The sequence below is a fragment of the Cyprinodon tularosa genome, unplaced genomic scaffold (assembly GCF_016077235.1).
Source record: "Cyprinodon tularosa strain WSP-4 unplaced genomic scaffold, ASM1607723v1 ctg179, whole genome shotgun sequence".
Taxonomy (NCBI): domain Eukaryota; kingdom Metazoa; phylum Chordata; class Actinopteri; order Cyprinodontiformes; family Cyprinodontidae; genus Cyprinodon; species Cyprinodon tularosa.
Window position 1 is genome coordinate 69,623 of NW_024038602.1, and position 16,683 is coordinate 86,305.

At 37.7% G+C, this 16,683-nt stretch overlaps 2 protein-coding genes across 2 annotated transcripts; one reads left to right on the forward strand and one right to left on the reverse strand.

Annotated features, from left to right (window-relative positions):
* Nucleotides 1-263: 263 nt before the first annotated feature.
* Nucleotides 264-7,899, reverse strand: LOC119781540 (ADP-ribosylation factor-like protein 3). Its single transcript, XM_038282036.1, has 7 exons — nt 7,783-7,899; nt 7,233-7,340; nt 5,653-5,796; nt 5,380-5,496; nt 4,758-4,808; nt 4,391-4,576; nt 264-2,702 (listed from the first exon to the last, which is right to left on the reverse strand). The coding sequence occupies exons 2-7, from the start codon at nt 7,296-7,298 to the stop codon at nt 2,655-2,657; spliced, it is 612 nt and encodes a 203-aa protein (XP_038137964.1). The 5' UTR covers nt 7,299-7,340; nt 7,783-7,899; the 3' UTR covers nt 264-2,654.
* Nucleotides 7,784-14,739, forward strand: wbp1 (WW domain binding protein 1). Its single transcript, XM_038282035.1, has 4 exons — nt 7,784-8,034; nt 8,879-8,981; nt 10,496-10,663; nt 13,300-14,739. The coding sequence occupies exons 1-4, from the start codon at nt 7,972-7,974 to the stop codon at nt 13,842-13,844; spliced, it is 879 nt and encodes a 292-aa protein (XP_038137963.1). The 5' UTR covers nt 7,784-7,971; the 3' UTR covers nt 13,845-14,739.
* Nucleotides 14,740-16,683: the final 1,944 nt, after the last annotated feature.

The window sequence follows — 16,683 nt, forward strand, 5'->3', positions numbered from 1 at the left end:
GTGTCAGAATGCTTGGTCTCAGATGCAGGTAATGGGTCTTATAACAGAATAATTACCTAAAACACAGCTAAAACACTCAAAAATGGCTAAGAAGAAAACACTGGAATATTAACCTGTGATCTAAATCCTATTGAGCACCTTTTAAGGAAGTAGTGGACCAAATACTTGCTAAGAGGAGCCGAAGTCTCATTGGCAGTTAAAAGAAATGTCTGCTTGCAGTGTTTGTGCAAAGGTTGTGCAAAAAAAAAAAAAAAATCAAAAGATGAAGCACTCATGTAACAGATGAAATCTGTTACACAAGTGCTTTATTTTTTCTTCATCATTCTTTTGAAGCATAGCTTAAAAGCACTGTCTGACCTCCATTTCTTAATTTTCATATATATTTTGATTCATTTTTACTTACTATCAGAGTCAAGTTATTTCTGTGGTCATTGTGTTTTTTTAACAAACAAGGGGACCAATTTAGTTTGTATATTTTTTTACAAAATAAAATTATGTGTTAGAAACTGAAATTTCTATCTACTATTATTAAGGAAGCACCTGTGCTGTGACACTGCTAGGGTTTAGAAAATGTTTTGCCTCTCCATATCATCAGTGTTCATTTTAACATATAGCATTGATACCAGGAAGTAAAACAATCTCTGCTGTTTGGGTTTAACAAATTAATACTCAAGGATAAGGATGATACAATAAAAAATTATAGCTTTTAATCAACTAGCTGGTTGCAGTCATAATCAGGTTGTTAACTCTATTTTCCATGGATTCCTAATATCTGTAAAAGTATCTTTCCTTTAAACTCCAAAATACATTTGGGAAGGTTTTGTATTTTGCAAGAAAGAATTAAGAAACTTTCCAGTTGCAATTTCAAAGCAACATTTAGTCTAATCACAAATTAATATTATTTTCAGCTTATTATTTCTTGATGATTTGGTGCGTATTCTAGACAAAAAAGTCACTTCCTTCTTTAGTTTAATTAAGTCACAGGATCTCCTCCTCTCAGGTTCTGCGGCCCTTGGGTCAGTCGGCCTCTCTGCCCCTTGGTTTCTCCCTCTGTGGGAGGCTGCAGTGTTGGCCTGAGAGGCTGGGAAAGTCCTGTGATTTATGGGCCTTTGCAGGCCTGACTGCCTCTCTGATGATGGAACCAGAGGTAACGAGGTTCGCTCTCTCCAATCCACTTTGTGTTTGGCAAATTAAGTTTAATTCTTTTGAGATTTAAGGCCCCTTGACAGCCTCTGCAATATAATTTCCATACTGTGGGTGGATAAAAAGGTAGAGCTTTGTTCCTCTATATGTCTGTAATACCATTTCAACTTTACAAAAACATAACAGTTCTCTAATTTTATTAAGTAAGTAAACCAAGGAGTGATATGGATTAATATTTACCTGGTGAGTCTTTGCCCTGGCCAAGTGTCCTAGGCTGCTGGATCAACAAAAATCTAATACGCAGTAGCAGCAAACATGCATACAGAACACTAGACCAAAGCCCACACTGATGGCTGAATCATTATGAGGCCCATTTCGAAAGGTTATGCACTTGTCCCAGACTACATCAGAGGCCCGGGTGGCTCTAGCATATTAAAACCAGCCAACCTTACATATGAGAAGGGACTCGCACAATGCACACACAGCACTGGCAGCAGGGCAGTAACTCAAGGCCAAAGGAGGAGGGTTATTTTTATCATGGGCAAAGGTGCCAAATCATGTTGGTATGAAGGGGGCTATATAAATGCAAATTGTATCGGTGGGCTATTAGTCCTGGAAAAGGTTTGTATGTAAATGCCCTTATAGGACCAGAGCGGAGCACTCATCCAGGTCAGATTAGCCGGGTTTGTGGCAAATGTGCTGCAAAAAGACATAAGCAAGAAAGAGACAGGGAATGCTATTACCTTATGGTGAATTGTGAAGAACAAGGTGGGAATTCGAGTAAATCAATGGAAAGGTGTATATCTGCAATGTATTGGATTGGCAGGACAAATGGGTTAAAGTCAGCTTCTTGTGCACATGCAAGGAGTTTTTCCCACTGAAACGGTTTAAGACCATTAAGGGGTTTCTTTTTTTTTTGCACAAAACCAGAAGCTTAACTATAGAACAGAAGGTCCAAGTTTGAAATAGGAAGACATTAAAGGGAAAATGTTTAGCTCAAAACTTATAAAATGCTTGCCAAGGCCATCTTTCTGATTTTATCGTGAATATATACTTTATGTTTGTTCATAAATAAAAATGAACCAAACTAGTGGTTTGTCAGGCATCATGATCATAAAAAATAGATGAACCATGGCAAAAAGATTCCCTACTACCCATGTTAATAATAGTATGTGAGCAGAGGAAGATGTTTGCTGATACAATGTCGCCCTCTAGTGATAAATTAGATTTCTGAGATTCATTTAGAAATCTACATAATGAATTGCTTGGATTCACATAATATTTAAGATTTAAACAAAACCATATATTCATATACAAACACTGGGCCCGGTGACAGCTGTAATATCTATTTTGTAGTCTACTGGAATTTCTTATATATCAATTTTTTTTTATTATTACAGTTGTATGAGTAAGAAAAATACTAAAGCCAATATCTGCTGCATTATAGGGATTCAAAATTATTCCACAGATCGAGTTTAAAGTGCTTCTTTGTGTTGATCATGTCTCCCCGGTTATCTCTTTCGAAACTTTATATTTCTGCAAACCCAGGTCATCCCGTCCTGTACAGCAAAGAGAAGAGAAGAGACAAACATCCTGATTACTCTGGTGTACAGAAACCTACTTAAAAAAAAACACACCCCTTAAAACTCTTTCACTGTTTGACATCATACAACCACAAATCCCCAAATCCTGGGAATTTAATCTTGAAAGGCACAAAGTAGCAGATCTTTTCAGAAGTCAAACAAAATAAAAGGTTTTCAGTTTGTTTTTCAGAAATGAAACCTGAAATGTTTTGATGAAACTCTTCTACAATATATCCCTATGCATGCCTTGAAGCGTTTTTTCCCTTTTTTGCAACATAGCTCATGCTCATTCAAACTGCATAAAGAGCATCCTGCTATGCACATTTTAATCATAGCAGACTCTTTTAGATGCTTTCAGACGCTTTTCGGTCAGACAGAATTAGGCCTGGACTTAAAAAACACATGACTATACTTACATGTTTAGGGTTACTGATCTGCTAGAAGTTGAACAGAACTAACAGTATATTTCCCCCTAAATTAATCTGTATTTACAGCAATGTATCTTCCTATCAGTTCTTAAATGCTTCACTGTTTCTGCTGAAGTAAATCATCCCCACAGCATCATGCTGCCACCACCATGTTTTAAATCACAATGTTAGTTTCCTCACACATGCATGAAGACTTTTTTGTCTAACCTAACTTCTTCCATGTTTCTTCGTTGTGTTCCCTACAAAATGCTAATCTGATCTCATGTCGTTTCCAACCAGCAAAAGGTTTTCTCAACAGAAATTTTGCTCTTTGCAGCTCCTCCAGAATTGCTATCTTTTTGTTTCTCTGATTAATCCTCTTCTTGCCTAATCTGTCACCTTATTAGGATTTGAAAGTTTCTAATTTCTAAACGGCTTTTTCCATTTCAGAGACTTAGACTAAGAGTGCTCCCTGGGCCTTTCAAATGGTCTCTCTAAACACTGGACCTCTACTGACATGATTTCAAGTTGATCAGTCTGTCTGTATTTTTTTTCCCATTCAAATTTGTTAGAAATTCTTATCCACATTTAGCCTGAATCAGAACATTAAAGTCAGACTTTGCCCATTTGATGGATCCCAGCCACCTTGGTAAGACATCAGTGGAAATCTTGATAAGGGCATCTTTTCACCTTTCACTTTTTAATCACAGCATCATTTAATTATAATTAGCTTGTGGTGTTTCAATACTGATTTCATGTGGCTGTGGTTCTTAGTGTTCATTCATGATGCTGTTTGTTTGCTGATGTTCTTTAACAAACCTCTGAGGCCTTTATAGAACATTTGGATTTGTACTGATGTGGTTGTAGGATGCGAAACTGTGAAAAAGTTTACTTGTATAAAGGTTTTTGCTCAGCAATAGGTGATGTACTTTAGCGAGACATCCCCAAATGTTTCTCTAGAAGTTAGAACCAGCATGAAGATGATGTATTGCTGTTTTAGGCAGGACTATAGTCATGGTGTAGAGATTGTCAGAGTAAATAGTAAATATGGGCTAAAGACGTTGATAGTAAGCCTACTGTGACTAATTGCATGTAATTACCAGAGCTCACTTTTTTTTTATTCTTGTGACGTCAAAGCAACAAATGTCTCTATACTGAATTAAAAAACTAACCATGCAACACAGTTGTTGTTACTCGTCAGCAAACTCTACTTTGACCTGTTCTTCCTGCTGTGTTTGCATTTTACACTGTATTTACCTGCACTCCCTCAGCAGTGAGTGCTGAGCAGGCCTGCACCTGCCACATGCGATCCCGGATGGTGTGCAGGTTAAGACTCTCTGCCAACTCTGACGCCGGAGAGGCTGTCATCAAGTCCTGCTTGTTAGCAAACACGAGCAGTGGCACGGCTGCAAGCTTTTCTTCCTCCAGCAACTCTGCAAGTTCCTGGGAATAAAAAACAAACAAACAAACAGATGTGCTTTGGTGATGATATTACCGTTTGCAATAACTGAATCATTAAATAAATTAGCTTGTCTTTGTACTGAAAAAAATGTCTAGTGATTACCAAAACTGAAAATGTGTTGATGTTGTTTTTTTTTGTCGGAAATATTTAATAAAATCTTACCAAACTTGTCTCTTCAAACCTTTTCCGGTCTGAGCTGTCAATCACATAGATCTGGAATCCAGTGGCAAAGAAGAAAGATAATATTTTAGGTTGATATTCTAAAGACTTATTTGTAAAGGTTCAGCTTTACTGATAAGTAGTCTTCAACCTGCTGATGGCCAAAAGCTAAGTTCATCTTTGTAATATAATTTGCACAAAGAATTAAAGTTGCATCATATCCACTCTTAGGGATGATGTTGGTAGCATCATGCTATGGGCTGATTGCGTTCATAATGCACAAAATAAGAAGTAGGACTGCCTATGATTACATTTTTTAGCAGCACTATGATCACAAACATAAGACAGAGTAACCCTAAGGCCCTTATCGTACCTTGGTCCTGATGAAAATTTTAAGGCTATGCATCCCACAGTCCATATGAACTTAAATTCATGTTGAAACTAGTAATAAAATAGAGCTATACCAGATAGTTTTTATTGGTACGAAAAGTATGGAGTATTAATGTTATTTTTAGAATTGAAATAACATTCCTCACTATGACCTTAAGTTTTGACCATCACTACAAATGACTTGATCTTTAAATGGGTAGAAACATGCAGGATGAAATCATAAGACTGAACCTACCAGCACATCCGTGTTCTCAAAATAATTCCTCCAGTACGGACGAATTTTGCGTTGCCCTCCGATGTCCCAAACATTTAATTTAAACCCAGAGGACTGCACACTCTTTATATTGAAGCCCTGTTGAAATGTAGAAATAGATTTTGCTTAATGAATCCTCTCGCTAAGGGAGGGAGCTGATGTCTGACATGACTGCCAAGCGAATCTGGTAAAGAGTGGATTTGCACAGTTTAAGAAACTATGAGTGCTTCTGTATGTGAGTGTACATCACTGTACTTGTGTGGGGGTGATGTGGCTGATATCTTCAGCTGCCAGTTGTTTCAGCAGGGTGGTCTTGCCAGCGTTGTCCAACCCTAACAGCAGTAAGCGCACCTCACACTCTGGCGGCTGCTTTAGTCTCCGAAGAATAGACAGCAGGCCCTGAATGAGGATCACACAGCAAATTAAAAACTGTTAAACCTCCATGTGGCTGCAAGTAATGAGATGACTTAGCAGTGTCTTCTTAACTTTTAATGACCTCAGAAGGCAGTCTGAAGGCGACGCTCAGTCAGCAACTAAATAAGCAGGTCTGGATGCGGCTCTAGATATGATCCATTAGTGCTGCATACATGGTCAAAGGACGCAATTTAGTCTTGTGCTCTAGATTAACTCAGACAGGGAAATATATCCATCTGAGTGGAAGATTTATTAGAGTTTGGAATGGGAATTTTAAAGGTTTCTCACCAAACCCTACATCAAAATCCAATATGGTTCCCCTGCATAGAAAACTTAGAGATATCTGCGGTAAAAATCTATTATTTAAAGATTTATCTGATACAGCATCAGAGAGAATATAAAACACAGAGAAAAATAGGAATTTCTTCCTATGCTAATAGCAGTTAACCATCGTCCTAATTCACATTGACTAGAACTTGAAGCGCATTAAAGTTAGATTAGTTATAGTTAGAATAGTGTTGGTTTGAAATCAATCCAAGTTCTAGCTCTTTCTGAAGGGGTAAATAGAGTACAATTAGCCATCAATACTTTCATCTGATCTGGATTGCACAAGGAAATTTCAAAATGTTCTCTGTTGATGTGAAGATCATGTTTAAAAATCTTCTCTTTGTGTATGTTTTCCACTATTAACTCCATATTCCACTTAATTAATTCCCATTTACCTTACAAATGATTGACATCGTATCTACTATAAAGGCATTCCAAGTATTTTTAGGACAGTTCTAGAAGCATGGCTGTAAAAAGCAAAGGATTTAGCTGTTAGCTTTTAAAGTTGTCTATAAATGTAACAGGTTAAAGACGCCCTGCAGTCAGCCAAGATTAGGTAGCTGTAGAAAACAGTGTGCAAGGCTTTGACACAACCAGAATATTTTAATGTGGTACAAATGTTTCATAGTCTGAATTACTTTAATACAACAAGAAATGCAAAGAACTGATATATTCAGCTGATTTTTGTTCACTTTACTAGATATTATTAATGTTGTTTTTATATGTTTTTTTTTATCACTTTCTACATTACAGTTTATGCTTTGGGAAATTTATTGGGTTAATTTTCTTTTATTCCTGCTGATTTGATTTTAGGCAGACAGTTACTTAATTAACTAAGCATTATCATTTAAGTTAATTTAAATGACATCTGAAACCATTTACTAAACTAGGTACTTGAACTTAGTGCAGAAATAAAGCTACTAGTGTTTATGACAGCCAATAGAATCAACACCTGTCTCACCAACTTTACTAAGACATATTTATACCTCTGATAAATATAACAGACTAAATCAGCCTATAGTACTTTGAAATATAAGTTAGGCCTCTTGGGTTAAAAATGTCCTTTGCTGCAAATAAGAATGAAGATAACTCACCATACTGTCCACAGGTCCTTCTGTGGCCGTTGCTCGGCCTGAGTGGATTAAGATTTTCCTCACCATGTGTCTCGGCTGAGGGCTGCCAAGGATTTGCCGCAAGGAAAACTGTAACATCAGCAAAAGCAAAAAGATAGAAAATGTTTATGTTTCTGTAATGTTGTTTCTGTGATGATGACGTTCTTGATAAAGAACTTTATAAATGGGTTACATTCATATGTATATACATAAAAAAAAAAACCATGTCCAATTTAAATTCATTCCAACACACAGATCTAATCCAACTAATTACAGCAAATTATATCAACTTGTAAAAAAAAAAAAAAAAAAAAAATATATATATATATATATATATATATATATATATATATATATATATATATATATATATATATATATATATATATATATATATATATATATATATATATATATATATATATATATATAATCCGACACAAATGCTTAACATGTGGAAATAGGAAAAAGGAATTTCTATCTATTATGTTCCTGTTTTTATATGGCTTTTCGGTCAGACAGCGCCCCCTACCGTTTGATAGCCGTTTCAGATTTATATCCGTACTGGGGAGTGTATCTCGGTCAAACAACAAAAACATGTCAGAGTGTGACAGAGTGAACCGTTAGCAACGTTCAGTTATCTGCCGTCTCTGCTGCGGGGCGTCTATCCGACTGACTGCTATATGGTTCCCGTCGTGTTCACGACCGATAACCCCGAGAGATGCAGCATAAAGCACTGGGATCCATTGTAGGTCTTCTTTGTACCGGGACCTGTCTGGTGCAGGTAAGCCCGTATTTAGAGCCCACTTTGTCGGCGTAAGCCTCCACTCCAGCCCGCTGCTCTCGGACTGGGCGAAGGCCTCTTTTTGTGTGTGTGTGTCTCCACCACAAAGAAAACTGCAGGTTCGCTTCTCTTTACCGTGGGTGACGTCAGTTTGCCAAAGTTTTTCATTACATTTGAAGTCTTCTTTCAATACCTGGGTTTATTTTATATTCAAACTACAAGTACAATGCTGTTCCAAAGGCAGATTTTGACAGTTCAAATCGAAGGTGTTTAGATTAACGTTAGCCTTTTTAGCTAGCGGATACCCGGCGAATCGACATATTTATTCATAGGCGTTAGCTCGGCAGACTGAGTAGGCAAGTTATTCACATAACTTTCCAATTTATCTATTTCAAAAAAAAAAAAAAAAAAAAACTTGGTCGGCGCAGAGTTATAAGAAAATTGTCTCTTTACAAAACTGAAGTTCTTTAGTATATTTTTAAATATTAAAACCTGAGTTTGACAGTAGAGGAATGTGGAATTCTCAGATTATTTATTTTCTACCACTATTATGTGTTAATAACGATATTCAGTTGGAGGATAATAACTCATAGTTTGTATGATATTTGATGCTACATTGTTTATGATACGTTTTAGTTAGTGCTTTTACTTAGTAGTTTGCTAACGTGTTGTATACAAAGCAGAAAAGTACATTTAAAAGCTGTATATAGTTAACTGAAATGTTCAAATATATAGAAAGTGACATTGAAGTGACAGTGAGAAAGGGCAAGCTGCCCTAGCTTTGCATTTGTTTACTTTTGCACTTGAGTGTTTCCTGTTCTTCTATGTTTACCTCTTTCTAAAGGGAAAGGAGTTCTGTTCGGGGGTAAATAATGAACAGTACCGCTGTGAGATGGGCTACTGCTGTGGAGAAACAGAGTGCTGCACTTACTACTACGAACTATGGTGTAAGTACATCTGGAAAGCCTGTGGTATTATACGTGGTTAAATGAGAAAAAATTTGTTTTCCTTTTACCCCTTGTTGGCTTCCTGTTCACATACTATATAGACCCTGTTATGGGAGTCAGACAAAGTTAACACGATTTGTTTTCAGTTTTTATTATGAAGGAGTTTGATATTTTGATTTATTTTTTTTTGTTAGGTCTGTACAAGCATGGAAAATATCAATTTATTTGCAGACCTCACTACTATCTACATTTTTTCCTTTTGTACCTCAATACTGTATTCATTCTTCCATCCATGGGCAGTTCTAGACGGGGGCCAACAGGGGCCGGTGCCCCTGTGGTAACAGTCCTGGCTGCTTCTAAAGACGTAATACTAAATAAATGTCTATTTACAATATGCACTGTCATGGAAACCACTGAGTACACCTTGAAACAATTGATCTTTTTTTTACAGTTAATTAAGATCTTAATTATAATATAAAATGCTATTTGTTCCTCTTATTTTCTCTCATAGGCTCAAGTGTTTATCTGCTAAATATTAGGTCTCCATGGTTGCTAATGGCTCTTTAGCTCACTTAAAATGTCAAACTATGAATTAGGGCTGAAACAATTAATCAGATTAATCGATTATTGAACTAATCGGCAACCAATTAAGTAATCGATTAATCGTTAACTGGAGTATAGAGACTCTTATACATGCCTTTAGCTGATAGAGCAACCCACTTAGAGCAGTAATGATATCCAAATTGTAAAAAAAATAAATAAACATTTTGCATTTAAGATATAAAAAAAACATATTTGTCTGTCAATATGCTCTATCCAGAACTCCTCTAGAGGAAACGGTTTAGTTTCACCTGTTTTAATCTTATAAAAAATCTTCTTTAAGGAACCTTTGCCTGTCCAATCAATTAATAAAAAAAAAAATAATTGAGAGACTACTCGATTTGCTCAATAATAATTAGTTGCAGCCCTACAATGAACTATTGCCCTGTTTTTTTTTTTGTTTTTTTTTTTGTTGGCCCCACCTTGCCCTCCCGGTAAATTTGGTCCATACATCCATACATACATATATATATATATATATATATATATATATATATATATATGTGTATATATATATGTATATATATATATATATATGTATGTATTTCATTCATCCATCCCTTACTCTAGAAGCATCTTTAAGCATATTGATTGAATTTCCTCCAAAAAGTTTAACAACATTAAACCTAATCTCTAATATTTGACATAACATTCTAACTCTTCTAACTATATAGGTATAGAATTAAAAGGTAGAAAAAAATGTATGACTTTCCATTTTCGCTTTCTTATGTTACTTAAAAGTTAATATTCTAAATGATTTTAGTGCCTTTTCTTTCATTTCCTCTAGCAAGATTTAAGAGTTTTCCTTTCTCCTCATTAGTTGTTTATAGCCTATGAGAAAAATACTTTAATAACCAACACAGTGCCATACAGCAATGATGCAAAGACTAAACTTAGGCTGTTCCCTCCCACAGGGTTCTGGTTGGTATGGACACTTATCATAATGCTCAGTTGTTGCTGTGCCTATCGACACCGGAGAGTTAAAATGCGTCTGCAACAGGAACAGCGACAACGTGAGATCAGCCTAATGGCCTATCAAGGTGCTTCAACCTCCTTCATAACCCCTCCGCCTCTCAGTTTAAGTAAGTAATCTTAGAATTGCCTTACATAGGAATATTGTACACCACTCAGGCTTTTCCCAATTTAGTCATGATACAACTGCAATTTTTTTATTTTATTAAGAAATTGTGTGGCAAACCAATACAAAGTACTGCATGGTTGCAAAGAGGAAGGACATAAGTACTTAGTTTCTAGTCGGCTTTCTTAAAATAAATGTCAAAAAAGTGTATTAGTACTCAATACTTTTTACTGTTGTAACCCTAAATAAAATCCAGTACAACCAGTTTCTTATGGATGTGTCTTCACTCATTCTGTACATAAAGTCAATGTTTTTGTAGTTTAACCTCTTTGCAATTACAACTATTCTGTTGAATATAACCCAACCTATGGAAGAAGAAAGCAAACGGTGTTACAAAGACAAAAAAAACCCTCAGAAAACACATCAGACAGGACTCGGATAAGGATGTAAAGTTTAAAGCCGCATTTATTTTGTATCCTTGCGCTAACCTGCTTATTTAGCAGAGCTCAGATTCATTGTAACTATGGAGGAGCTGCAGAGATCTACAGCAAAGGGAATGTAGTTTGACTAATAGTAAATTTTAAGAAAGAAGCAATTGAAAGAAAGACGTATAACTCATGTTTAATGTTTCCCATAATTCTTCAAGGGAAATTAGTAAACTGGTTAAATGTGACAAACTAAAAGAGTCACAAAATATCTTACCCTTTTGCCTTTTATGGCCCAACTTTGTATATTGAATGTAATTTGCCTAATATTAATGTTTTAATGTTTATAGCTATTGAGTCCTTTACCTAATAAGATATGATTCTTTCCCATTTATCTTTTTTCTTAATAAATAAAGCCATAACTTCACAATTGTCCTGATAATGTCCTCATTGGCTGAAATCTTTTGTATCTTGAAGTTGAAATGGAAGCAGTAAGAGTCAGCAGCAGAGCTGTCCCCTTGGTTACTCTGTCATTGTCATGTCATTGGTTACTCTAAGCCAACCAGGAAAAGGATATCATGTCCATTAATATCTCAAATGGCAGTGGGTCAAGCTGCACATTAGTTGGTGTCTAAAGCCCACAGCCATCATGCTTGACTTTGAGTCAAGAATTATAACACAACTCCCAACTACATGCATATGTAGACAGTGACTCACAAAGACACTATGACAACATCTAGTCTTGTAGGCTGTCCTTGCAGATGTCTAGAAATAATGGAAACAAAGCCATCTTTGCAAGAAAACAAATAATAATAGTAGTAACAGTTTCAGCATGAGATGTGGGCCATTATAAGATTGTGTTCTTTTTGTAACAAACAAAACCAACCAAATAGTTTGCAGCACTTAGATGAAAATCCCTTTTCCTCCACAAAATAATTTAATTAAAACACTCATGTTGTCGCTGTGGTAATAAGTCCTTATTGGGCTGTTTCTTGCACTGTAATCTTTGCATCTCCTTACAAACATGTCAAGACAGCAATTTTCTGTAAGTGATAACTGGCGCTGTCTAAGCCATGCCTCAGACTTTTCCCATTGCCTTGCTAGCTGAGCTGTTTCAAACAGCAATCTCTTTTAAGTTTTTTTTTTTTTTTCCCCAAGTGTGGCGAAATTCTCATGGATCAGTGTCTTTGGTCGTCATAAACAGCCCGGTGACGGACTGTCCTCTGATGGGGGCGGGGCGAGTGTAACTTTATGCTGCACACAACCTGATGGACTGCACTTTGCAGCACTGGAGAAAAACTAAATTTACAATGGAAAATTTGTAACCGTTACTTATTTACAACCAGCTAAAACCTTTAACTCACTCTCAATGTAGGTAAGGTGAAAAATGTTAGGGCTGCAGGGGTTTTTAGACTTTCAATCTTTTAGAATGCTTTATAATGATTAAAGTAGTTCCAGAGGTTTATAAAAGGTAGATGTTTGTCTTTTTGTTTGTTAGCATGAAAATGATATGACTTGATACATTAAATTAAACGAGTTATTCCTGTTAGTATCTCTCAGCAACCCTGGGGGTTTATCTTTAACTAAGATAACCCACCAGAAAAGGAGCAGTCTATACAGCTACTCGGTGAACAAATCATGCAGACTGTCATTTTTTTTTTTTTTTTTTCTTGAAACAGTTTTTACCTTCCTATTGACTCAACAGAATGATCACCTCTTTACCCTTTTAAAATATTTTTACCAGTTGCTAGTTTGGGGTTATAATAGACCTGACCCCTAAGATGAGCTAAAAATGCTCTGCGGCTAGCCCAGTCTCTGTTATTCAGTGCACTGATGAATGACAGCTTGGAACAACCTGTAGTTATAAAAACCTAACTTCTGGCAGCTTTCAGTCAGATCTTTATTCATGTTCCAGTTGGATGTTGTCATTTCTGCTCTAGTTCTGGCTGGCATTTTTATTCAAAACATGATTGTGAAAGCCTCAATATTCTCCGCACTGCCCGTTTTATACGTAATGGTAAAATGCTGGCTTTCAGAAGTAAAAGGATGATAGTGATTTGTTTTCTTAATACTCTTAATATTTGTAGGTTTTATTGCTCCTTAATTTTCAGTTCAATAATTGAACAGCTGGGTCAGATATACTGATATATGGAATTTTTCTTATTACATATCAATTTAATGGACGAAATCTAACAGCTTGTTTTATGGTCCTTAGGGTTTTGGAATGACTGCAAGCTTCCCGACTATGAAGAGGTTGTAGGGCACCCCCCAACCCCGCCCCCGCCGTACTCTGAAAACCCCCCTGAGTCGACTCCAGCGATCCCTCCACAAATAACCCAGCCAGTTTCTGTCTCTGTGCCACAAATGCTGCCCGACGCAGAGCCAGCAGCGGACTGTCAGGCATCAAGCGTCTCGTCAGACGAGGGGGCAATGTCACAACCTGTCCAATCACTGTGTCGGGAAGAGGAGGATGTGGATGTTCTGCTTCTGGGGGCTGCGGCAGACGAGGAGGATGAGGAGCTTGTAACTCGACGCCGGCATGTAACTGGCGACTCAGGGATCGAGGTTTGCGTTTGCCAGCTGGACGTCGACGAGGGCTCGGGGCTCGAGGAAGAAAGCGACGAGGAGAACCGGATGTGCAGAAGCAACAGCGGGGAGTGCTGCTCTGGACGTCCTCAGGAGACCTTCAGACAGAAGGAGTGCACCCCGGAGCTGCCCAGCCAGGCCCCCAACACCAGCACTGGAGACCACCTGGTGTGATCCACAGCATAAATAACCAGCAAACCGATGCAGCTTCCAGCTTCACGCAGGGTGATAACGTTTGCCATTATCATTGGCACGGGGAATGTTTAAGCTTTATTCCCCTGGACTGACATTAACAAAATGAAGATGATGACTAATCAGTTTGGGTTCTGGTTTAGGACAGATTTAGTAAGAATGTGAGGAACATCTAGCTCTTTTTTCACTACTTTTCACAGTGGGGAATCCAACAAACATTTTTGCTGCTTTGTTGGGTATATTTTTACCTTCCATCCAGAGTGAAAACATCACAGAATATGAAGAGAAAGAAAGCGGTTGCTTTGGACTGAAAGTAGAAGAGGCAGTTTCACCCTTCCCTCTCATACAGCGCTGCTTTGCGGTTTTCGTTTCTGTCCCACATCCTCGTAGATCAGAACATTTCTGCCCTATCCTCCCAACTAAGATATGACCTCTGGATTGACGGCTGTCCAGAACACGGTAAACAACATCTCTCGGGCAGCCGTCGTGACTGAAATGAGGGAAGAACAAACGTCTTTAACAGTCATTTTGAAATTAGAACCAGATCTTTTTTTTTCTTCTTTGTTTTTCCCAAAGCTTAATGTGTTTAAGTACTGAGGGCTCGCTGTGAAATCTAGGCCACAGCTGCGCAGTGATGTCATCTCTAAGGTCATGGACGCCATTGGTTGGGAGGAGGGGCTGAACACTTGAGCAGAGAAGACATCCCTCTTGTGTTTTAAATGTCATCCTGATCTCTTCTTTTGTTTGAATTTCATGTTGTCACCAGAGCTTGGTGGTTTCTAATTAGACGGGTGAAGAGGATCCTTAGCATTTACTAACATGGGGAAGATTCTTTCCAATTAAAACCTTGCGGGGAGCTTTATGTTACCATTCAATTTAACTTGTTATCTTGGAGGGAATTGTATCATCCAGTATAGGGATGTTTTTGGTCATTGTTGAAGGATGTATTAGCTCTTTGCTGTCCCATCACATAACCAGCTCTGCTTCAGTAAAAGCTACAGGTGTCGGACATTCATTCAGGCAAACCTCCTTGCTGTGGCAGTGATCGATCGATCGATCGATCAGTGGGTGTGTGGGGCACTAAATAAATGGATGCTTTTGAGATCATTGAAGTGGACTAACAATTAAAAGCACTGATTTTGTTCCTCTTTATTTTCTATTTTTATGCACGAGGCGTGTCTTGGTGTTTCATATTCGAGTGATTTAGCATTTTCCGTCATTTTCAATACTTTCTTCGGTCATCATTTATTGGTGATCTTTGCCTGAAGCGGTGATTAAAATTAAATTACACTTTTTTTAGGTAAATAAAAAAAAATGGGTTGATTCATCTTTGGATGTCTTGATGTAGTTTTTATTGATAACTGGTAACTAGGCAGCTGGTGCCGTTGTGGGTGTGTGTTTTTTTGATAGCTGTTGTCGGTGTGAGGGATTTGTGGTGGCATTTTTCCACTGGCAGTATAGGGCCAGTAGATTAGCAAGTCGAGACGGTTGCATCCTCTGCTCGGCAGTTGATTTAGTTTTGGCTCGCCCACAGAAATGCTTGCAATGAACTGCATGTTCCACACCAATGCATGTGGCTTGTTTCTTAAACTGTTGTTTGCATGCTTAGAAAATGAACTAACCAGCGAGAGATGGGTAGGCAGCAGGAGATTGAGGCTCCTGCACAGAAAACTGAAACTTGTTAAGAATGATCAAGCTTTTTCTGCTGCAATTGTATGAAGACTGCAGTCCTGACTACATAATCACATGCACACAATGGCTTCTTGGTAATATTAGCCTCTGAAATATTCCATGTAGGCATGGCCCAGCATGTACAAAAAACCTGTTAGAATTCCTGTTTAAATGCTATTTTAATTTGGATTCTTATTAAGAACCAATAAGTAATAAATGTCTCAGGGGAAAAAGAGGTGTGCAGCAGCAGGCTGGGAACAGTAGCACTGTATTACACTGAGCCTCAAGAAGCTGCTGAAAACTTCCATCAAATCTCCTTCAAGTACCTTGATCCCTGTAATTTGTTCATGCCTACTGGTGTATTTTAAAATGGGGTTATTGCCTGAATCAGATGACAGCAGTCCGACTTTGTGCAAGAAGTATACAGGCATGGGGGAATGCATACCAACAGTTCAGTCCTGTCTAAACAGGAAGGCCTGCTCCACACCAGAACCTGTATATTCGTACTTAAAGTGCACATTATAGTGAAATGTCTGGGCTTGTGCAGATCAAAATGAAAGTGTTTCCTCTCCCACCAGCCTGCAGCAGCTTTATTCAGGCTGTGGTTCAGTTTGAACACTGCTGTGGCTAGAGAATGTAGCGACACACAGCGACTGCACAGAACATGTCGGGACAGAACGATCCACGTTTACACAGGAGATCAAAACTTTACCCGTCAAGGTGCGATTGTGATGCATCACTCAGCAGGTGCTTGAACTCGAAGCCATTCTAACACGACGGTGACCTTTTCAGAGGTGCGGTGTCAATGTAAGCATGGCTGCAGACCTTTAGGCAAATTAGATAACGTTTGTTTGTTTTTGTTGTTTTCTTTTGGTGTTTTTTTTTTTACAGCAAACCTTAAACATCCTTGTTGCATTTCTATAGGGCAGATGTCTTGATTTGAGTTCCAAAATAATATATAACATCTGTATGTGAAAACAAGTGTAATACTGCCTTATTAGAGTAGATATAAAGTGTTTTTTTTTTTTTTCACAAGTTGTAATATTTGTGAAAGCATGGTTGTCTTAGAGAGCAGAGGAGCACTGTTGTGTCAGTAGAAGGTAGTGTTTAATCTCATCCTTGAAATATTGGCTGGCTCTCTGCATAGAGG

Excerpts from the sequence above, each read along its gene's own strand:
- wbp1 (XM_038282035.1), top strand. The coding sequence starts at position 7,972 with ATGCAGCATAAAGCACTGGGATCCATTGTAGGTCTTCTTTGTACCGGG. Across the intron at positions 8,035-8,878 it reads CCGGGACCTGTCTGGTGCAG|GGAAAGGAGTTCTGTTCGGG; the intron begins GTAAGCCCGTAT and ends CTCTTTCTAAAG. Across the intron at positions 8,982-10,495 it reads TTACTACTACGAACTATGGT|GGTTCTGGTTGGTATGGACA; the intron begins GTAAGTACATCT and ends TCCCTCCCACAG.
- LOC119781540 (XM_038282036.1), bottom strand. The coding sequence starts at position 7,298 with ATGGTGAGGAAAATCTTAATCCACTCAGGCCGAGCAACGGCCACAGAA. Across the intron at positions 5,497-5,652 it reads GCCACATCACCCCCACACAA|GGCTTCAATATAAAGAGTGT; the intron begins GTACAGTGATGT and ends ACATTTCAACAG. Across the intron at positions 2,703-4,390 it reads TCACTGCTGAGGGAGTGCAG|GACGGGATGACCTGGGTTTG; the intron begins GTAAATACAGTG and ends TTTGCTGTACAG.